This window comes from Macrotis lagotis, chromosome 1, assembly GCF_037893015.1.
Source record: "Macrotis lagotis isolate mMagLag1 chromosome 1, bilby.v1.9.chrom.fasta, whole genome shotgun sequence".
Lineage (NCBI taxonomy): Eukaryota > Metazoa > Chordata > Mammalia > Peramelemorphia > Peramelidae > Macrotis > Macrotis lagotis.
The window spans coordinates 260,514,028-260,533,076 of NC_133658.1; the positions used below are offsets into that span (position 1 = coordinate 260,514,028).

General features: G+C 37.9%; 2 protein-coding genes and 1 long non-coding RNA gene across 13 annotated transcripts in view; 2 read left to right on the top strand and 1 right to left on the bottom strand.

The window, feature by feature from the left end:
- Positions 1–1,343, top strand: part of LOC141504908 (uncharacterized) — a 15,377-nt gene extending 14,034 nt beyond the window's left edge. Inside the window, exon 3 of the long non-coding RNA XR_012473496.1 lies at positions 1,178–1,343. This is a non-coding gene — a long non-coding RNA (uncharacterized LOC141504908). The remainder of the gene's footprint in view (positions 1–1,177) is intronic.
- Positions 1–6,166, bottom strand: part of AURKA (aurora kinase A) — a 24,593-nt gene extending 18,427 nt beyond the window's left edge. Inside the window, exons 1-2 of one of the 4 annotated variants that reach the window (XM_074210298.1) lie at positions 5,879–6,166; positions 635–684 (exon numbers count right to left, since the gene is read on the bottom strand). In XM_074210298.1, the coding sequence (XP_074066399.1) occupies positions 635–679 (45 nt within the window). In that variant the 5' untranslated portion in view covers positions 680–684; positions 5,879–6,166. Of the gene's footprint in view, positions 1–634; positions 685–2,323; positions 5,762–5,866 lie in introns of those variants that run through there. The other 3 variants (XM_074210299.1, XM_074210300.1, XM_074210297.1) reach the window with 3 other exon arrangements.
- Positions 6,117–18,768, top strand: CSTF1 (cleavage stimulation factor subunit 1). 8 transcript variants are annotated; one of them, XM_074210290.1, is made up of 7 exons: positions 6,117–6,283; positions 6,432–6,488; positions 8,533–8,729; positions 9,330–9,607; positions 9,924–10,121; positions 11,185–11,575; positions 14,479–18,767. In XM_074210290.1, the coding sequence occupies exons 3-7, from the start codon at positions 8,561–8,563 to the stop codon at positions 14,736–14,738; spliced, it is 1,296 nt and encodes a 431-aa protein (XP_074066391.1). In that variant the 5' UTR covers positions 6,117–6,283; positions 6,432–6,488; positions 8,533–8,560; the 3' UTR covers positions 14,739–18,767. The 8 variants fall into 8 exon arrangements, with proteins under 8 accessions (XP_074066391.1, XP_074066389.1, XP_074066395.1 ...); XM_074210288.1 differs by having other exon boundaries at positions 6,117–6,488; XM_074210294.1 differs by lacking the exons at positions 6,117–6,283; positions 6,432–6,488 and adding an exon at positions 6,505–6,601.
- The last annotated feature ends 281 nt before the right edge of the window (positions 18,769–19,049 follow it).

The window sequence follows — 19,049 nt, forward strand, 5'->3', positions numbered from 1 at the left end:
ATTCAACTTTGTATACTGTGAAAAGCTACTATCCCTTACTGATTTCAAGGATAAAATATACACATACTCTGTTATAAAAAGAAAAAAGTGCTCACTTTTTGAAATGTAAACTAAGATTAATATTTCATTTACTTGTTTTTATAAAATTATTCATACACTGCTTTTCCTCCTTTGAGTGCTCATAAGTTTTTGCAAGGGACTTCCTCTAGCCAACATGTAAATATCATATTCCATAGAAAATGAAATTGTTTTGTAAATTCCTTGGACCTTTCAAATTTATATTATTTCCAAAAGCACAGTACATGAAAATCGTCCAAATAAAATCGGTAAATATTACTAAGAATAAAAAAAAGTGCTAGGCAAAGTAGAGTGAGACATAGGGCAGAAGTTACAGCTCAAGTTATTCTTGAAAAGCCACTATTCTATCTGTAATAACATTTTCCTCCAATCTGCTGACATGAGCAAGAAATGACAAATAAAACCACTTCAGGCTGTTAGATGCCTGGAGATAGTTCAGTTTAAATGGAATTAGTAAGCTAAAGATCTCAAATATAATCACTACTTTGTATCATTTTGTAGCTCATTGTTTTATAACTGCTACTAGGAAAGTTTTGATTTTCTAATAATGTTTTACCTTGTTGCTAGATCCTGAAACACTGTTTTCTTTAGATTTGTCCATGATGCCTGGGGAAGGGGAAAAAGTTTCTCAAAGTTTAGAGACAAATCAGATACGTAAGACACATAGCACATACTAGCCCATACAACCCAGCTGGAGATGACACCACATATACAATACGTGTGTGTGTGTGTGTGTGTGTGTGTTTTATCTGTCTCCTTCAAAAGAGAATCCTGTGTAAAAAGCACTTCCTAATAAGATGAAAAATATATTGGTGGGGTTAATTTTTTTATCATTTCATAATAAAAGTTAATTTTTATAGTGCACTGGCAGATCTTTAGTATGCAATGCAATTTTATAAAAAGATGTGATCAGCAACCTTAGTGGACTTGCTTATTCCACCAGTGCAATAATCAGGCACAATTTTGGAGAATACCATCTGTATCCAGAGAAAGAATTGTGGAGTTTGAACAAAGACTATTATTATCTTTAATTAAAAAAAAACCTGTTATCTTGTTATAAAATTTTACTATGTCTTATACTTTATTTTTCTTCCTTAAGGATATGATTTCTCTCTCATCACATTCAACTGAGATCAGTGCATACCACGAAAACAATGTAAAGACTAACAGACTGCCTTCTGTGGGGGGTGGGGGGAAGGAAGCGTGATTAAAGGAAAAATTGTAAAATTAAAAATAAATAATTAAAATAAAAAAGATGTCATCAGAACTCATCTCCTGAATGCTACTTAATTTTTCCATTGATTAAATGTCTTATATAAAAACCACCACAGACCAAAAGGGAAGGGGAAAAGATGTAATCTTATTTAAAATATATTCAAGTTGTAAATAATGAAGAAAAGTTTCCTTCTATACAAGTATTCTCATTTCTTCAGGTATCCTAATGTTTATAAAGTACATTTTCACTCACACCCATGCTCAAGTGCAATTATGTAGCAGAAGGTTATTAACTTGTACAACTTATAAAAGTATTTCAAAGGTAAAATAGAACTGAAATGAACTTATCACTCAAATTATTTCTTTATGTTCTAAAGCCTTTTCCCCTCTCTCTCTTCTCTTCACCAACCATGCTTTGACCCTCCCCCCCACCCCACTCACACACATCTGTAGCTGGTGCCTGAGTTATGCACTCTTCCTCCTGACTTTACTCTTTCTGTTCAGGGAATTCAATTTTTTCAGTTTCCTATGTTAAACTTTGGGTTGTTTCTGTGTCTTGTTGTTCCCTGACTAGTCATATCCTTTTGGTTCCTTCTACACTATGCTTCACATCTAGTCTTCAAAAGATCATCTAGAACAATCCTCTCATTTTATACATGAGAAAATGGGCTACTACTCCTTGTAACAAAATAGATGGAAAGAAAGTTAATATATGCTAAGTATAACTCTAGTATGTGGGTATGGGGAGTAAGCACTTACACATAAAAGACAGCAAATAATTAAATACCTCAATCACAGATAATAAAAGCTATAGGAACTAAGAGAAAGATCAATGTGTGACTTTAAGTGGCTAGAGGACTGAGGTGGTCCCTGAAAAAAAGACATAAAAGGGATGGGGAAGATTTTTCTTAAATTGGATGGCAGGAACAAAGAGAAACAGGCAAGAATACTGGGAAACATGGAAGAGAATCTTACAGTATAACAAAGCATGGAAGGGTCTGCAATCTGCATGGACAGAAGTAATACTGACCTCCAGGAAATCCATCAGAATAAGTTTAGGTTTCAGCCAAATAGGAACATCCAACAAACAGGGATATAGATCTGGTACTAAATAAGATTCAAAGAAAACTCAGCAGAAGAAATAGTATTTAGAGTATTTAGAGAACTTCAAGGCAAGAACTGAACTCTAACCAAATGTACAAAGGACAGGTTAAAAGGGCTGAGTAAGGAGAATTCTAAAGAATATAGTTTTAGTATAGTGATAGGAATGAAAGCCCAATTTTAGAGGTAAGGAATAAATGATGAAATAAAAATATTAGATTTAGATGACTGCCAAATAGCAGTGAAAGGAAGGTGAAAGCTAAGATGGCAAATAGTTTAACACGGTCAAATACATATTTTGAAGAGATCTGGGAGTTCTCTTTCAAGAACTATTCCAATTTTTCATTTTACTGAAAAGATAATCTGAGTAATCCAAAACTATCACAAGTCTTCCCCACTAAAATATATATTTTTTTTAGTTTTTTTGCAAGGCAATGGGGTTAAGTGGCTTGACCAAGGCCACACGGCTAGGTAATTATTAAGTGTCTGAGGCGGGATTTGAACTCAGGTACTCCTGACTCCAAGGCCAGTGCTCTATCCATTGCACCTAGCCACCCCCCCCACTAAAATATTTAAGAGCAGATTTTGCAACAGACTATGAACCCATCATTCAAGATCCAGACTAAATACATAGTCTTATTTTAAGCCTATGGGGAAATAATGGAGAGTTTAACTGATCAGCATAGAGCATTATTACAGAGACTGCACATAGCAGTTTTTATTTCTAGTTCCAGTGGTGAATTTATATGGCATGTATCAGCTAAACATAACATACAACTTTAAAGTATAATACAAGTAAATTCAGTACTCATTTTCAATTATATTTATGCAGATTTTTTTATTAGATAAGATTTTACTATACAAGAATTCACTGTTTTCAGAATTACTTAATGGCATTGAAATTTTAAGCACCATTTGCTTAAACTATATAATGACATAAGTATACAAAATTCTAGGTCATTTCCAAGACCCATGTACCCAGTACCAAGTATATCTGACATTATCTTAGGGAATAGTCATTCTTTGACATCACCTTAAGATCTTCACATTTATAGAGGAGCTTATGTTGCATAAACAGTACCTGCAAAGCTTAAATTATTTTTGTACTTTGCAGCAAAGAAAAATTCAAACGTTTTCTTTAAATCAAGAACTAATTTAGCATGTGTTTAGAATACTTTTTCACTTACAAATTTCTGGATTTAGGAAACCAAAGGCTCTTTTGATCAATTTTTTCCCATGGATGGAAAAACTGAAATTAATAAAGTATTTGCATATATTATTTGATTTATTCCTCAAACGGGGAAGTTGAGACTCAACAGAGGTTAAATAACTTTCCCAGGGTCACATAAAGATGGAACATGAAACAAATTCCAAATGTTGTTTCCCCTATCCCACACCTGCTTTCTAATTTATGACATTTACCAACTAAACAAAAAATGCTGAACTCAAGTACTGGATTTCACTTTTCTAAATAAGCAACTTAAGACAAAGGAGGGAAATCAAGGAGGTGGAATGGAAAGTTAAATATGCGCTAATCAAATCAAAATAAAATTTAAGAAAGCAACTTAGGCACAATTTACTGTCAAAAAAAATTAAAACCTAGAATTAAGAAATTAACTTTGAGATTCAGTGAATTGCTGTAGCAAAAAAGATTTGAGTCAGGAAAAAACCTTTCAAATACACTTTATGATACCAGCTTTGAGGTCATAGGAGATGCTAGGCATTCTGCTAAGTGAACAGTAGGAATACAGGAAGCTATTACAATTATCAGTTCAAATCCGGCCTCACACACTTAATAATTACCTAGCTGTGTGACCTTGCTCAAGTCACTTAACCCCATTGCCTTGCAAAATTCCTCCCCTCGGAAAAGGGAAGTTATTAAAATTATCTAGGTGAGAGTTAATGAGGGCCAAGTGGTTCAGTTGGTAGAGTACAAATGAGTTGTATGCAAGTGATATTACAAAGAAGAAAATGGCAATATCTGGCAACTAATTGGAACCCGGCAAGATGGAAAATGGTTAAGGAGAGGAATAACAACATACTTCCACAAGTGGGAGCCTGGAAGTATGGAAGTGCCTACTCTAATGGAGCCCTGTGTTACCTACTGTAACTGAAAAGTGATTTTCAAATCTTAAAAGTACTAAATAAATGCCAACCATTTATTATTACTGATTATCATAAAAGAAAAATGATTTATATTTTCTTCAAATCTATCCTCTATTTGAGTATGTTGTCAAATCCCAATTTCTGCAAAGTAGTTCTGAATAGCAACTCTTGGGGCAGCACAGTGGATAGAGCATTGGCCCTGGAGTCAGGAGAACCTGACTTCAAATCCAGCCTCAGATACTTAACAATTACCTAGATGTGTGATTCTGGGCAAGTTCACTTAACCCCACTGCCTTGCCAAAAAAAAAAAAAGAAGAAGAGAGAGAGAAGCAACTCTTAAGAATCATAGATCCTTAGGGTGGTTAGGTGGCACAGTGGATAAAGCACCGGCCTTAAGAGTCAGGAGTACCTGGGTTCAAATCCGGTCTCAGACACCTAGCTGTGTGGCCTTGGGCAAGCCACTTAACCCCATTTGCCTTGCAAAAAAAAACCTTAAAAAAAAAAGATGTTTGGGGCAGCTAGGCAGTGCAGTGGATAGAGCACCGGCCCTGGAGTCAGGAGTACCTGAGTTCAAATCCCATCTCAGACACTTCTTAATTACCTAGCTGTAGCTACTTAAGCAGGGTGCTAAAGTTATCACCTAATCCCCTTTCCCTCACTCAACATCCAAAACAAGGCCTTGCACAATAAACGTTAATTGAATCAAGTGGAAAAAAGCTCTCTAGAAAACTGATGGGAGGGCGGCTAAGGTGGCTCATTGGATAGAGCACCGGCCCTGGAGTCAGGAGGACCTGAGTTCAAATCCATCTTCGGACACTTAATAATTGTCCGGCTGTGTGGCCTTGGGCAAGCCACTTAACCCCATGGCCTTGCAAAAAAAAAAACTGATGGGCAAGGTCAGTAAAAAAAAAAATGGGAAAAATAAGAATGGCAAGGCCGCGCAACTCCAGCTTCTATCCAACTTCCGGTTTCTTTTATCTAAACTTCCCCAAGTTTTGTCCTTCTTGGGTCCCCGCCAGCAAGTTGAAGGCCGGCGGGCTTAGTTTTACCCTCTTCTTCCTTCTTTCCGGTGCCCATGGCTCCGTCGAGCCAATCGTAGGCGCTTAATACGAGCTAAGTCCAAGCGGACTAGCATCCCATCAGCTCTCCCCAAACTCGCAAAGCCCCCGACACCCCCCTCGGGATCGGCCTCCGGGTTCATAACCTTTCACCCAGCTAACACAAGAGAAGCAGGCCCGGGGCCCGTGAGGCCTCCGTGGCCGGGCTGGGCCTCCCGCTTCCCAGGGCCAGGCGCCGGCCCTCCGAGCCCCGCGCGCGGCCTCCCAACGCCGCCCTCTCCTCCCACGCCCCCCGCCCCCTCAGACACCTTTTCTCCTACTTTTACCCCAAGAAGATTGAAGTCCTGGATGCCACAAAGCGCCTTCCTGCACCGAGATCAGTCCGCCCGAGAGGCCGCCGGAAGGGGGCAATGGGGCAACTTCTACCGTTTGAATTCAAATACTCCCTCGTTTAAATACACGTCTACGCCCCGAGCCGAGGAGGGGCTGATTGGATACGTTCCCCGAAAGCGTCTCCCTCCTATTGGCCAGGCTTGCTCCACCTCGGAGAGACGCCCGAGACGCCGCGCAGGCGCATACTCAACACAGGCTGCCCAGGAGCGGGAGCACTCACGGAACACGCCGATTCTCGTTTGAGGTTGAGGTTGCCCGTGACCTCTAAATGGGAGAAAACGTTCGCTCCCGGATGTACCCGCGGCTGGTTCAGGGCTGAAGCTGGAGCGGAGGTGCCAGGAACAAACATGGCAGCCGAAGCGGAGGGAAGGAGAGGGGCGGGGCGCGGGGCCGGTCGGGCCACTTGAGTTTGAGCCTGCACGCATGCGCCGTGGGGGCGGCGCCAGGCTCCTTCGATTTTTTTTTGCCACCATTTTATAGGGTTCGATCTTGGCGCTGGAGGAGCGGGGCCGCCGCGGACCTGGGACGGGGGACGAGGTACGGGGCCGCGCTTGAGGTGGGAGTCGCCGCCTTGGCGTCCCCGTGGCCTATAGGACCCAGGACGCCGCGGCGGGGGACGGGGTGACGGCCCGGAGTCGGACGCAGGACACGTGGAAGTAGAAACCGTCTGAGGGGGCGTGCCGGGGGGGGCGGCCTGGGGCGAGGCCTGGGGGGTCGGGCCGGAGCCTCGGGGCCGGGACGGAGCCTCGGGGCCGGGACGGAGCCTCGGGGGCGTGCCGGGGGGGGGGGGGGCCGGGCCGGAGCCTCGGGGCCGGGCCGGAGCCTCGGGGCCGGGCCGGAGCCTCGGGGCCGGGCCGGAGCCTCGGGGCCGGGCCGGAGCCTCGGGGTCGGGCCGGAGCCTCGGGGTCGGGCCTGCCGCCGGATCTCACCCGCCCGAGGCCGAGAAGGGCCCCCATCGGCAGCACCGCGCCAGCCGGCGACCCGGGAAGGCACCGGGCTCCAAGACCCGGGCGGCGGGCGCGAGGTGGGCGCCTCCCCGCCCCGGAGACCATGCTCGCGCCCCTGCCCTCCCTCGGGGCCCCGGAGCAGCTGGGCAGGAGCCTGTTTCCCGCCTGTTCGGTGCTGAGGATGCAAACGCAAGCCCCCGCTGTCCAGGATTTAGTAATTATGTCATTAGTTTGTGGTGAGGTTGCGTGGTTTCCCCATGTTTCAGGGGGAAAAAAAAGAAAAGACTCAGAAAAAGGCCACATTTCCTTGGCTGCAAAGTGAAGCTTAATAGCTCTCAAAATAATAGTAGTTATTGTTATAATTATTTGTAATAATTATTTTTTCTAAATGAGTAAAATAAAAATTACAAAGGAAACTAGGTTCTTCTTTGGAAACTCAGCTTTTTCAGTTTTGTTGTATTGGGGCTTTTTTTTTCAGTGCTGCCCAATTCTTCATGACCCCGTTTGGAATTTTCTAGACAAAGATACCAGCCTGGTTGACCATTTTCTTCTCCAGCTCATTTTACAGATGAGGAAATTGAAGCAAACAGGCTTAAGTGACTTGCCTCAGGTCCCACAGCCAGTAAGTGTCTGAGGCCAGATTTGAACTCATGAAGATGAGTCCTGGCTTCAGGCCCAAGACTATATTCACCGTACCACCCAGCTGCCCCCAACTCAATTTAGTACAGAGCAAAGAATGGTGGTGTTGAAATCAGAAGACCCGAGTTCAAATTCCCATTCTGCCCACTGTGTCTGTGCCTCTGGACTTTAGACAAGTCACTTAAGTCTTTCCATGACCTCAGTTTCCTCATCTGTAAAATGAGGGAGTTGGTCTAGATGGGCTTGAATTTCCTTTTCATCTCTAGATTTATGACTATGATCCCTTCCAGCCCTAATTCTCTTATGTGAAAAATCATAGGATCCTAACCTAATTTTTCCTCTTCCCAAATATATCATCCTAGGGTTACCAAAAACCAAAACCCACAAACCAGTCATAATTTTCTCATTAGTTAGAAGCAATGGACAAAACCCTCCAAATATCAGCCATAAATCAAACTTCATAAATTAAAACATATATCCATTCATTATCTTGTTTCACCCTCTAGAAATCTTTCCCATTTTATTCCATCTTGCTATGGTTCTATGTCATCTTTTCCCCTATTTCTCAGATACTCCTGTTCTCCTGTGTCAGGCCACCTTCACACATCATTTTGCTTCCCCTTCCTACCTAGTAACACTTTGCCTAGGGGAAGGGGAAAACTCCCTATTTTTTTTTTTTGTAGAATCATATTAATAAGGTTCTTAACCTTATTTTCTGACATAGACCCTTTTAGCAGTCTGATGAAAACTTTGGACTCCTCAAAATAATGTTTTTCAATGGATAGAAAAAAATTACAAAAAAAAACTGTTGTTAGGTGTTTTGGGTTTTTTTTTTTTTCAAGTTAAAGACCCTTGCTATAGATGTCTATCATTACCTTGAGATATATGTGCCCACTGGTATATGGGCTAGTCCAAACATAGAGAGTTATACTAAGTGTGAAACAAAGAAAGTCTGTATAAATTGTTGTTCAGTTTCTGACTCTCTTCATTTTCAGGTGAAAGGAGGTTATTATTTTCACGAAAATGTACAGGACAAAAGTGAGTTTAAAAGATCGCCAGCAGCTTTATAAATTGATCATCAGTCAACTGCTTTATGATGGTTATATCAACATTGCTAATGGTCTCATAAATGAAATCAAGCCTCAGTCTGTGTGTGCACCTTCTGAACAGCTCCTCCATCTCATCAAACTAGGTATCTTGCAGTTTGGAACATGGATTTTTCAATTCACCTTTGAATGTAGATTTATTGTTCTAGCTATGTATAAGAGAATATGACCCCAAGGAATATCGTGGGAACTGAATTCCAGTTTTTTAAATTGATTTTATGTGATCATTTTAACTTGACTCCTAAAGAAGGGGCAAAAGAAAACAGGCTGGAAAAAAGCAAAGTTCTTCTCAAAAGAATATTACCATTATGGTGGCTGACATTATTATGGGTTCAAATTTTAAGTTGAGTATATTCTTGGGAAATTGCTGTAAATTTAAATGGTCAGCATTTTTTCTGAAAGTTGGTCACATTTGTTCTTGAAAAACTTAGAAATGTCAATGTTAGATGGAATAAATCCGATTTAATGTTTAAATTGTCTCCTACCTGCCATTGCTGGACATCAGCACCAGAATATCAGAGATGAGCTGTAGAGACCAAAGAAATAATTTCACTACAAATGTGTTACTCTCCTTTTTGGTTTTCACCTTTATTTTTATTCCCTTGGATTGTCGGCCAATAGTTCTTCTCTTTCTGCAGTTTGGGTGCCCAAAAACATATTCTTTTTCTGACACTTTTCTCTTCGAGGAATGGAAAATGATGATAGTGCTGTACAGTATGCAATTGGACGCTCAGATACAGTTGCTCCTGGAACAGGAATTGACCTGGAATTTGATGCAGATGTTCAGACCATGTCCCCAGAGGCTTCAGAATATGAAACTTGCTATGTCACATCTCATAAAGGACCATGCCGTGTGGCCACTTACAGTCGAGATGGACAGTTAATAGCTACTGGATCTGCTGATGCTTCAATAAAGATATTAGATACAGAAAGAATGTTAGCAAAAAGTGCTATGCCAATAGAGGTATGTTCATGATATTTTTACCAAAATGGGAGCCATAATTTAAAGTAGATATTAAATAATGGTTTTTATTTTGGATAAATAGGAAACTCCTAGTAAAGAAACTTATACTAAAATAGACTGGTACCTTTTCTGCTGCCAGTGACATAAGTATCTTGAACCCAGGTTGTTTTGATTTCTAAGGCCACTAATAACAAAGCTAACTATAGTGTCACACTGCCTCACAGTTCTGTTTTAAGATTGTAGTGTGCTTGTATGAATGTATACCCATACACCCTACTTTATGAATCTGGGTTTTTTTCCCCCCCTTTGTTTCTAGGTCATGATGAATGAGACTGCCCAGCAGAATATGGAAAATCATCCTGTTATCAGAACTCTATATGATCATGTGGATGAAGTTACATGTCTTGCTTTCCACCCAACAGAGCAAATTCTAGCATCAGGTTCAAGGGACTATACTCTTAAGTTGTTTGATTATTCCAAACCATCTGCCAAAAGAGCCTTCAAATATATTCAGGTTGAAAAATGTTTGATTCTTGTTTTTGGTTCATATATTTAGATATTAATACACTGGTGATAAGGCAGCCTTTTTTTTTCCCTCTCAAGTGAGTAGAAGTTAAAGCCATCCACAATGCCTAGCCTAATTAACCAGGTTAACAAAAGTTCATTTGCATTTCACTTTTCCACATACCGATGAGTACCATCATTAGTAACTAGCCTTAAGAAATAAAAAAAGATTTGAACCTTGGTGTGGCCTTTTTTAAAAATAGTATTATTTCTACCACCACCATCCTGAGCCATCTTCCATGTACTGTAAAGAACCATAAACTAGGTTCCTTATTGCAAAGGGACAGAAAAAATTGGTTCATTTGAAACCATCAAATTTTCTAAAATGCAGTGTCAGTTTGTGCCTAATTTAGAAACTGGTAATAAGAGATTGATAATATCATAATATTCATTGACACATTTTTTTTTAAAGTGATTGATACTAGGGCGGCTAGGTGGCGTAGTGGATAAAGTACCGACCTTGGAGTCAGGAGTACCTGGGTTCAAATCCAGTCTCAGACACTTAATAATTACCTAGCTGTGTGGCCTTGGGCAAGCCACTTAACCCCATTTGCCTTGAAAACACCTAAAAAAGAATAAAGTGATTGTTACTACTGTATTTAAATTTTGGGGAGTCCTAGATCCAACTAAGGAAACATAGGTTTGAATTATTAGTGTTTGAAGACCTTAAGAAGTAACCTAGACCAACTCCATCATTTTATGGTTAAGCAAACAAGTACAGAAGTGAAATAACTTGCCAAAGATCACACAGCAAGTGGCAGAGCCAATTTTTGAAGCTTGTTCCTCTGATTCCAAATCCAAAACTCTTTCCACTGTCATAACATTTGACTGCTTTGTACCAAGATACTTTCTTGATAATATTGACCCAATCTTACTCAGATAGTCTTTTACCTTAATCAGTAGTGCTTGGGGAAAATTGTTTAATGAATTCCATTCTAACAGCTAGATATTTCCCATAATTAACATATTTTTTCTGCCACCTTGTCACATAAGTCTAATATTCTCTTTAATAGGAAGCTGAAATGTTACGTTCAATCTCATTTCATCCTTCTGGAGACTTCATACTTGTTGGAACCCAACATCCAACCCTTCGGCTTTATGATATCAATACATTTCAATGTTTTGTGTCTTGCAACCCTCAAGATCAACATACTGATGCAATATGTTCAGTTAATTATAATCCTAGTGCTAACATGTATGTGACTGGTAGCAAGGATGGCTGCATCAAATTATGGGATGGTGTCTCAAATCGTTGTATTACTACTTTTGAGAAGGCACATGATGGTGCTGAAGTCTGCTCTGCAATTTTTTCAAAAAACTCTAAATATATTCTCTCAAGTGGAAAGGACTCTGTAGCTAAACTTTGGGAGATTTCAACAGGACGAACATTAGTCAGATATACAGGTATGTGAAAGTAATATACAATGCCACTAACTTAGATTTGTCTTGTATTTTAATATTTAATTTAATTTTTAATTAAATTTAATATTTCAGAATATTTTCCTATTATTTTGCTTGAATCACACAATAACCCTTTGAGTTGTCTTATACAAGTATTCTATTTAAAATTTTGAGTTCCAAATTCTGTACTCCTCTCTCCCTGAGTTGGTATTGCAATCAGATTATACATGTATAATCATATAAAAATTTCCATATTGATCATTTTGTACAAGAGATTTGAAAAAAAGGGAAAAATGAAAGAAAGTAAAAAATAACATGCTTGAGTCTGTACACAAACAGTATCAGTTCTTTCTCTGGAGACAGTATGTTTCATCATTAGTCTTTTGAGATACAAGCTTAAGTTCACAGTTCTTCGTCAAATAATATTGTTCTTACTGTGTACAACAATCTAGTTCTGTTCATTTTATTATGTAGCAGTTCACATGAGTCTATCCATATTTTTCTTAAATCATTCAGCTTGTCATTTGTTAGAGCTCAGTAATATTCCATCACAATGCCATATCTTGTGGACTTCTCTTCAATTTCCGATTCTTGACCATCGCAAAAAAGAGCTGCTGTAAATATTTTTGTACATGTAGAATCTTTCTCTTTTTGTTGAATATCTTTGGAATATAGACCTAGTAGTGGTACTGCTGGATCAAAGAGTGTGCATAGTTTTATAACTCTTTGGGGTGTAGTTACAAATGGCTCTACAGAATGGTTGGATCAGTTCACAAGTCTGCCAACGGTGCATTAGTGTCCCAGTTTTTCCATATTTGTTCCAACATCCATCATTTTCCTTTTTTGTCATATTAACCAATCTGATAAATGTGAGTTGGTACTCAGAGTTATTTTAACTTATGTTTCTTTAATTTAATCAATAGTGATTTGGAGCATTTTTTCATATAATTGTACATGTAAATTTTTTGTTTTTTAGTTTTTAGTTTTTGCAAGGCAATGGGGTTAAGTGGCTTGCCCAAGGCCACACAGCTAGGTAATTATTAAGTGTCTGAGGCCAGACTTGAACTCAGGTACTCCTGACTCCCTATCTGGTGCTCTATCCACTGCACCACCTAGCCACCCCTGTAGTTTTAATTTCTTTGTATCTGACAGACATACTATTCCATGCTTTCTTAATTTGCTTATGGTATTACCCTTATGTCTAAATCATGTGCCCATTTTGATCTTATCAAAGTATATAGTGTGAGAGATATTTGCCATATTGTTTTTCAATTTTCCCAGAAGTTTTTTGTCAAATAATGAATTTTGTTTCAAAAGTTTGGATCTTTGGGTTTATCATATATTAAATTATTATAGTCATTTACTATAATATAATTTGTATCTAATCTATTCCATTGATACATCATTCTATTTCTTAGCCAGTATCAGATTGTTGTGGTAATATAGCTCATATCCTCTTTTTCATTGATTCCTTTGATTTATTTGAGTTTTTGTTCTTCCAGTTAAATTTTGTTATCTTTTTCTAGCTCTATAAAGTAAATTTTTGGTATGGCACTGAATAAATAGATTAATTTAGGTAGAAGTGTCATTTTATTATATTGGATTGTCTTACCCATGAGCAGTTAATGTTTTTCCAGTTGTTTAGATCTGAATTTGTGGGGAAAGTGTTTTATAATTGTGTACATGTAGTTTCTGTGTTTGACTGGGCAAATAGACTCCCAAGTATTGTTGTCTACAGTTATTTTAAATGGAATTCCTCTTTCTATCTCTTGATACTGGACTTTGTTGATAATATATAAAAATGCTGATTGTTTATATAGCTTTCTTTTATATCTTGCAACTTTGCTAAAGTTGTTAATAATGGTAAGCAGTCTTTTAGGTGATTCTCTAGGTTTTTTTCTAAGTACATATTATCATCTGCAAAGAGTGATAGTTTTGTTTCCTAGTTGCCTTAATTCTTTGATTTCTTTTCTTATTGCTATAGCTACATTGCTAATACAATATTAAATAATAGAGGTGATAAGGGGCATCCTTGATTCACTCTTAATTGTATTGATACCCATTTTATAAGTAAGGAAGTAGACGAAGCCTTAGGTCACACAACTGGTCCATAGCAAAACTAGACTGGAGCACACTTTACTTAGGAATGTCATTAATCACATATAGGATCACCTAACTATTCTGATCAAGACAGTTCCAAAGGACAGTGATGAAAAATGTTATTCATCTCCAGAGAAAGAACTGATGAACTCCCAAGTGCTGACTGAAAGTTTGCTTTCTTTTTTCCCACTTTATTTTTCCTTCCATTTTCCCCCCCAACATGGTTACTATGGAAATAAGTTTTGCATGACTTAACATCGTTCTGCTGTCATATTGCTCACCTTCTTAATAAGTAGAAGAGTGATGGGAAATTAATGTTAAAAAGACAAAAATATATATAGGATCATAGCAAAAAAAGGCAAGAAAAATACAAGTGAAAAGAAAAGAAAGCATTCTGCAGTCTGCAGTCAAAAGTTCATCAGTTCTCTATCTGGAGGTGAAGGTGAATAGCATTTTCCTCATTGTCTTTTGAATTGTCTTGAATCATTGTTTTGATCAGTCCTATGTAATAAATAACATTCCTGGCTTATATTTATTGTTATTTTTAGTCACGGACATCATTAAAACAGAAACCTTTTTTTACAGTGAATAGTTAATTGTTTTTTGTTATATTTGAAACATCTTTTGTTCCATGAGAATATTTGAAATAGATAGTTGAAATTGGAAGAGCAGTTTAGAATCCAGTTTAGAATCTTGAGGTGATAAGCTTTTATGGAATTAAAGTGCTTTAGCACTTTGATCTTGTACAACTCATTTCTTGGCAACTCAGCATATCTTCCAAAGCTTAAGAGTCTAATATGTTACAGGTGCAGGTTTGAGTGGACGACAAGTACACCGAACTCAAGCAGTCTTTAACCACACAGAAGATTATGTATTACTTCCTGATGAAAGGACAATTAGTCTTTGCTGCTGGGATTCACGAACAGCTGAACGAAGAAATCTACTTTCCCTGGGGCATAATAATATTGTTCGTTGTATAGTACACTCTCCCACCAATCCTGGCTTCATGACTTGCAGTGATGACTTCAGGGCTCGGTTTTGGTATCGGAGATCAACCACAGATTAGAGATTCCCTCTTTGAATATTATTCTTTTCTCTCCTGCTCCCCCAATTTGCCTCGTTACTTTATATAGTATATTATGTGTGTGTGTGTGTGTGTGTGTGTATAACTTTTTAAAGTATTGCTTATTTCATTGTACCATCTTATGGCAATTGTGATGCCAACGCTAAAGTCTTTTTGAATTTACTAAATTCTTTTAACCTTGATTTGGAATCATGGTGGGAAAAGTTGGAAATGCAGATATTTACTGTTCCACATTCACTGATTATTACAGTGTGATCATCACTAAGTAGAGTACTTTCCATTTGCTCACAATAGTTAATCCTTTTTAATAAGGAAAAATTTATACTTTTTTTTTCTGGTTCTTGAAACAGTCTGTCAACAAGAATTTTCTTTTAGCTCATTTGTCATCTAATGCACTATTATCCTATTACATTGAATTACTTTAGGAAAAAAACAACTTTGGTAGCTGCATTTGGTGCATTGGTGGTCCTGCATTTCTGAGAACAAATAATTGTGCCATATTTAAGACTTTTAAAAATAGTAATTCTACTAAAAATATTATTCCAGTAATAAAACTCAGATCTGCAGTACTTGAGTATTATATTTTTTACTTCATTACAGCTAATTTTTACTTACGATAAATTTTAATAATGACATCCATGTGATCCTTTTATCTTCAGTTTTTACTTTTATATGTGACAGTGGGCTATAAGTTGATGTCAATATGTTATTGATATCTGGAATATAAAAATTAGACATTGGAGATTATATTAGTTTCTGTAAATTGCAAGCATTGATCTTCCTCATGAAAACTTTTAATATTTTTCAATTTATTTTGAGCATGAACTCTACTGTTCTTATTATTGAAGTACATTAACACCCACTTCCTAACTTTAAAGAGTTGTATAGTTAACTTAGTCATTTCTCTTCTTGAAACCTTTTGAAGACAATTTCTACTGGCTTAGTTAACTTCTATCAAGATAAAAGAGTAATCTTGAGTTTCTCATTATTCTGTCTTTCAGGTAATTGCTACAATTTAGGTTGTCCCAAAGATTAAATGATAATATACCACAGTGGGGACACAGGAAAGTGCTTTTGACAAAAAAAATATTTTATAAATTCAGGCAAACTCAACTTATTGTAATTATAACATGAGAACAAAGTCCCTACACACGTTAGTTTTTCATTTTAAATTCAACTTTGGTGGATACAGTAGGTATTTCTTGACCACTGATGTGCTCATTCAAGAATTATTTCAGACATTACTGGTTTAAGTTACTATAAAGCATTTGTAATATAGGATTGCCATGAAATCACAGAGGTCTTGTTTTTGGATTGGAGTAGGGTTCCCAAAGAATACACATTTAGAAACTATTTTCTGTTCTCAAATTTGATAACTCAAGAGTGTTTTAAATCTTGATGTATAACTTTATAAATGAGCTACATGATCTATAGATGTTCTGAGGGATTTGAAACAAATTCATTGCCAGAAATCAGAATCTAGAATTTCTAAATTTTTCAAATTATGCTTAGCACGTTGACTTTAAGGAAAGGATGTAATATTTCTTCATTTTTGGACTCTTGGTGCATAAATACTTGAACTAGATGATCACATTGAACATCTAACAAGTTTATTTGAGTGTTCAGGTTCATAAATTATACATAGTCTTAAAATGATTAATATAGTTTAAATTTTTAAAGCTTTATGTGCTTTGTCGAATCTGATTGCAATATGTATATTAAATCTACAGATTCTCCAAAGAGTTAAATCTACTAAAGTTCTGAAGTCATACAAGTACCAGGAAAATTGAATGACATGGGTCATGATTTATACTACCTAATACTAGCCTTCAACTGCTAAATAGCCAACCAAGATATTACTATCATTACAATTTTTTGAATATGAAGATTTCATTTGTATTTAATTTTGAACTCAGTTCCTTTAAGTAATTATTTTAGTATTTCTATATTTCAGGCATCATTGATGAATTTACTATTGATGCTCTTCCTATTCTGAATACTTGGTGTCTGTCCTAAACCCAGCCCTTCTCTATATTTCACATTCAGTTGGCCAAGGTTATCAGTCAGATTTGTTTGGTACTTTTACTCTTCTAGATATACTTTATTAGGACCTACATCTCTGTCAAATTTTCTTAAGTACAGAAAAGACAACCCTAACATGAATTTTTTTCTAGAGCGTTTGGTAGTGTAGAGAACTGAATGAGAACAGTAATCCTTGCTATCAGGAATATTATGGTAAGCTTCATAATATCTTCAAGTTGCAGTTTCCCACTACAAATTAAAACATTGGCCTAGGTGAATGGTTCATATTGTCCTTCTGCTCTAATACGTATTTATGTGCCAAGCAGTCATACAAATGCAATTATAAAAAGATAGCCCTGCCTTCAGATCAAGAAACTGACCTGAGACCAGGGAGGAAGTGAAGCATCACTGAGGCTTTCCTAAAGGAGAGCAATTGATAGTCAAATCAGGACAGCAGGGTCCTCATGGCCAAAATTCCAGAATACACTAAGTACACAAAATATTTGATGTCTAACCAAAAATAGAGTAAATCAGTTGTAGAAATAAAATTGCTAGTAATGCCCAAAACATAAAAGCTGTGCACTTTTGCTGGACTTTCATGGTTAAAAATCATTAGAATTGGATCTCCCTTTCTCAAATTGTCAGTAGATGTTCCCTTTACTACTTCCTTTAAAATTTACATAGAATAACCACACACAGATTCACTTGTCTTAAGGATGTATGCATATATACACACAATTAGATACCAGTAATATCATTTAAGGTTGGTATATTAACCCATAGGCATTTGGGAAAGGAATGAATTATAGACATCCTTGGACTGATCTCTCATCCCCACTTTATTCTCTAGATGAGAAAAAAAAATCATGAAAGGATTTCTACCTGTTAAAAAATGATTTGAACTTTTGATGAATATAGAGCACATTGTATTCTGAAAAAAGTGTGGCCCAGAAAGTTTTTCTTACTCTTCAGGACCCATGATCTCATCACTGTGGCAACCCTGCCTCCTATGCAATTGATCAACCCTTCCTTCCAAGATGGTACTTTTCCTTGTGTCAGACCCTGAGGCTACAAATGCGAAGGAAGCAACAGTTCCTGCTCACAGGAGCTTAGGTTACTAAGAGGGGAGACATACACATGAATGAACAGCATAAATAGAAAGTTAATACAAATAAACGTCCAGTTGTGTCCAACTCTGGAGACCTCATCCAAGGGTCTCTTCGGAAAGGTCCTGGAGTGGTTTGCTTTTGCCTTCTGTGGCTCATTTTAGAGGAGGAAACTGAGGCAAATGGATTATTGACTTGCCCAGGATCACAGAGCTATTGTGTCTGAGGACAGATTTGAACTTGGGAAGATGAATTTTCCTGACCCAAGGTCTGGCACTCAATCCACTACCTCTTAGCTGCCCTACTTTTACCAATAGATAAGAGTTAAACAAGGGGCAAGCAACTGCAACTGGGTGGTGAGGTGGGGCAGGATCAGGAAGTTTCAATTGAGTGCTAATGTCAGAAGTAGATTGCAAAGTTTAGAGAGGAAATGAAGGCAGTAAGTAAGTACAAAAACTAAGGAAGGAACCAGTTCGATAGTGGTTAAAGATTTGATTGAAAAGATGGATGATTGAGGATGCAACGTTCTTGGAGAAGACAAGGAGCAAGGGAGATCAAGTGAACATGAAACCTTTTCAAGGCAAAGGACTTAACATTCCAGAGACTGAGGAAAAGGAGAAAAGAGGGGCAGCTAGGTGGCACAGTGGATAGAGTACTATGTAGTCAGGATGACCTTAGTTCAAATTTGACCTCACAATTACCCGGCTGTGTGACCTTGAGCAAGTCACTCGACTTTGCAAAAAATTAAAGGAGATAAGAGTGGGAGATAATGTCAATGAGTTTTGAAATGAGAATAGGAGAGGAGACAGTTGACCCTGAATGGCCTTGATTTTTCTCAATAAAATAAGAAAAAAGGCCCTCAGCTGACAGGTGGAAGGGGAAAGAGTGGGAGGTATAAAGGAGGGAAGAGAAGGTTTGGAAGAATGGGTTGGGGGGGCAGGACGGGAGGGAGTGATAGCAATTGCAGAGAAAAGAGCTTCCTTGCTGCAGGGAAGGTCCAGTTGAGGTTAGATTACAGAAATTTTCAGTGTTGATTGTGAGACTTGTTAATTAACTTCTCCCAGTTTCAATTTCTTCATCTGTAAGGTGAGGGTAAAAATGTACTTACTTCACAAGAGAGGTTTTGAGGAAATCCTTAAAGCTCTATATAAATCTTATCTATAAA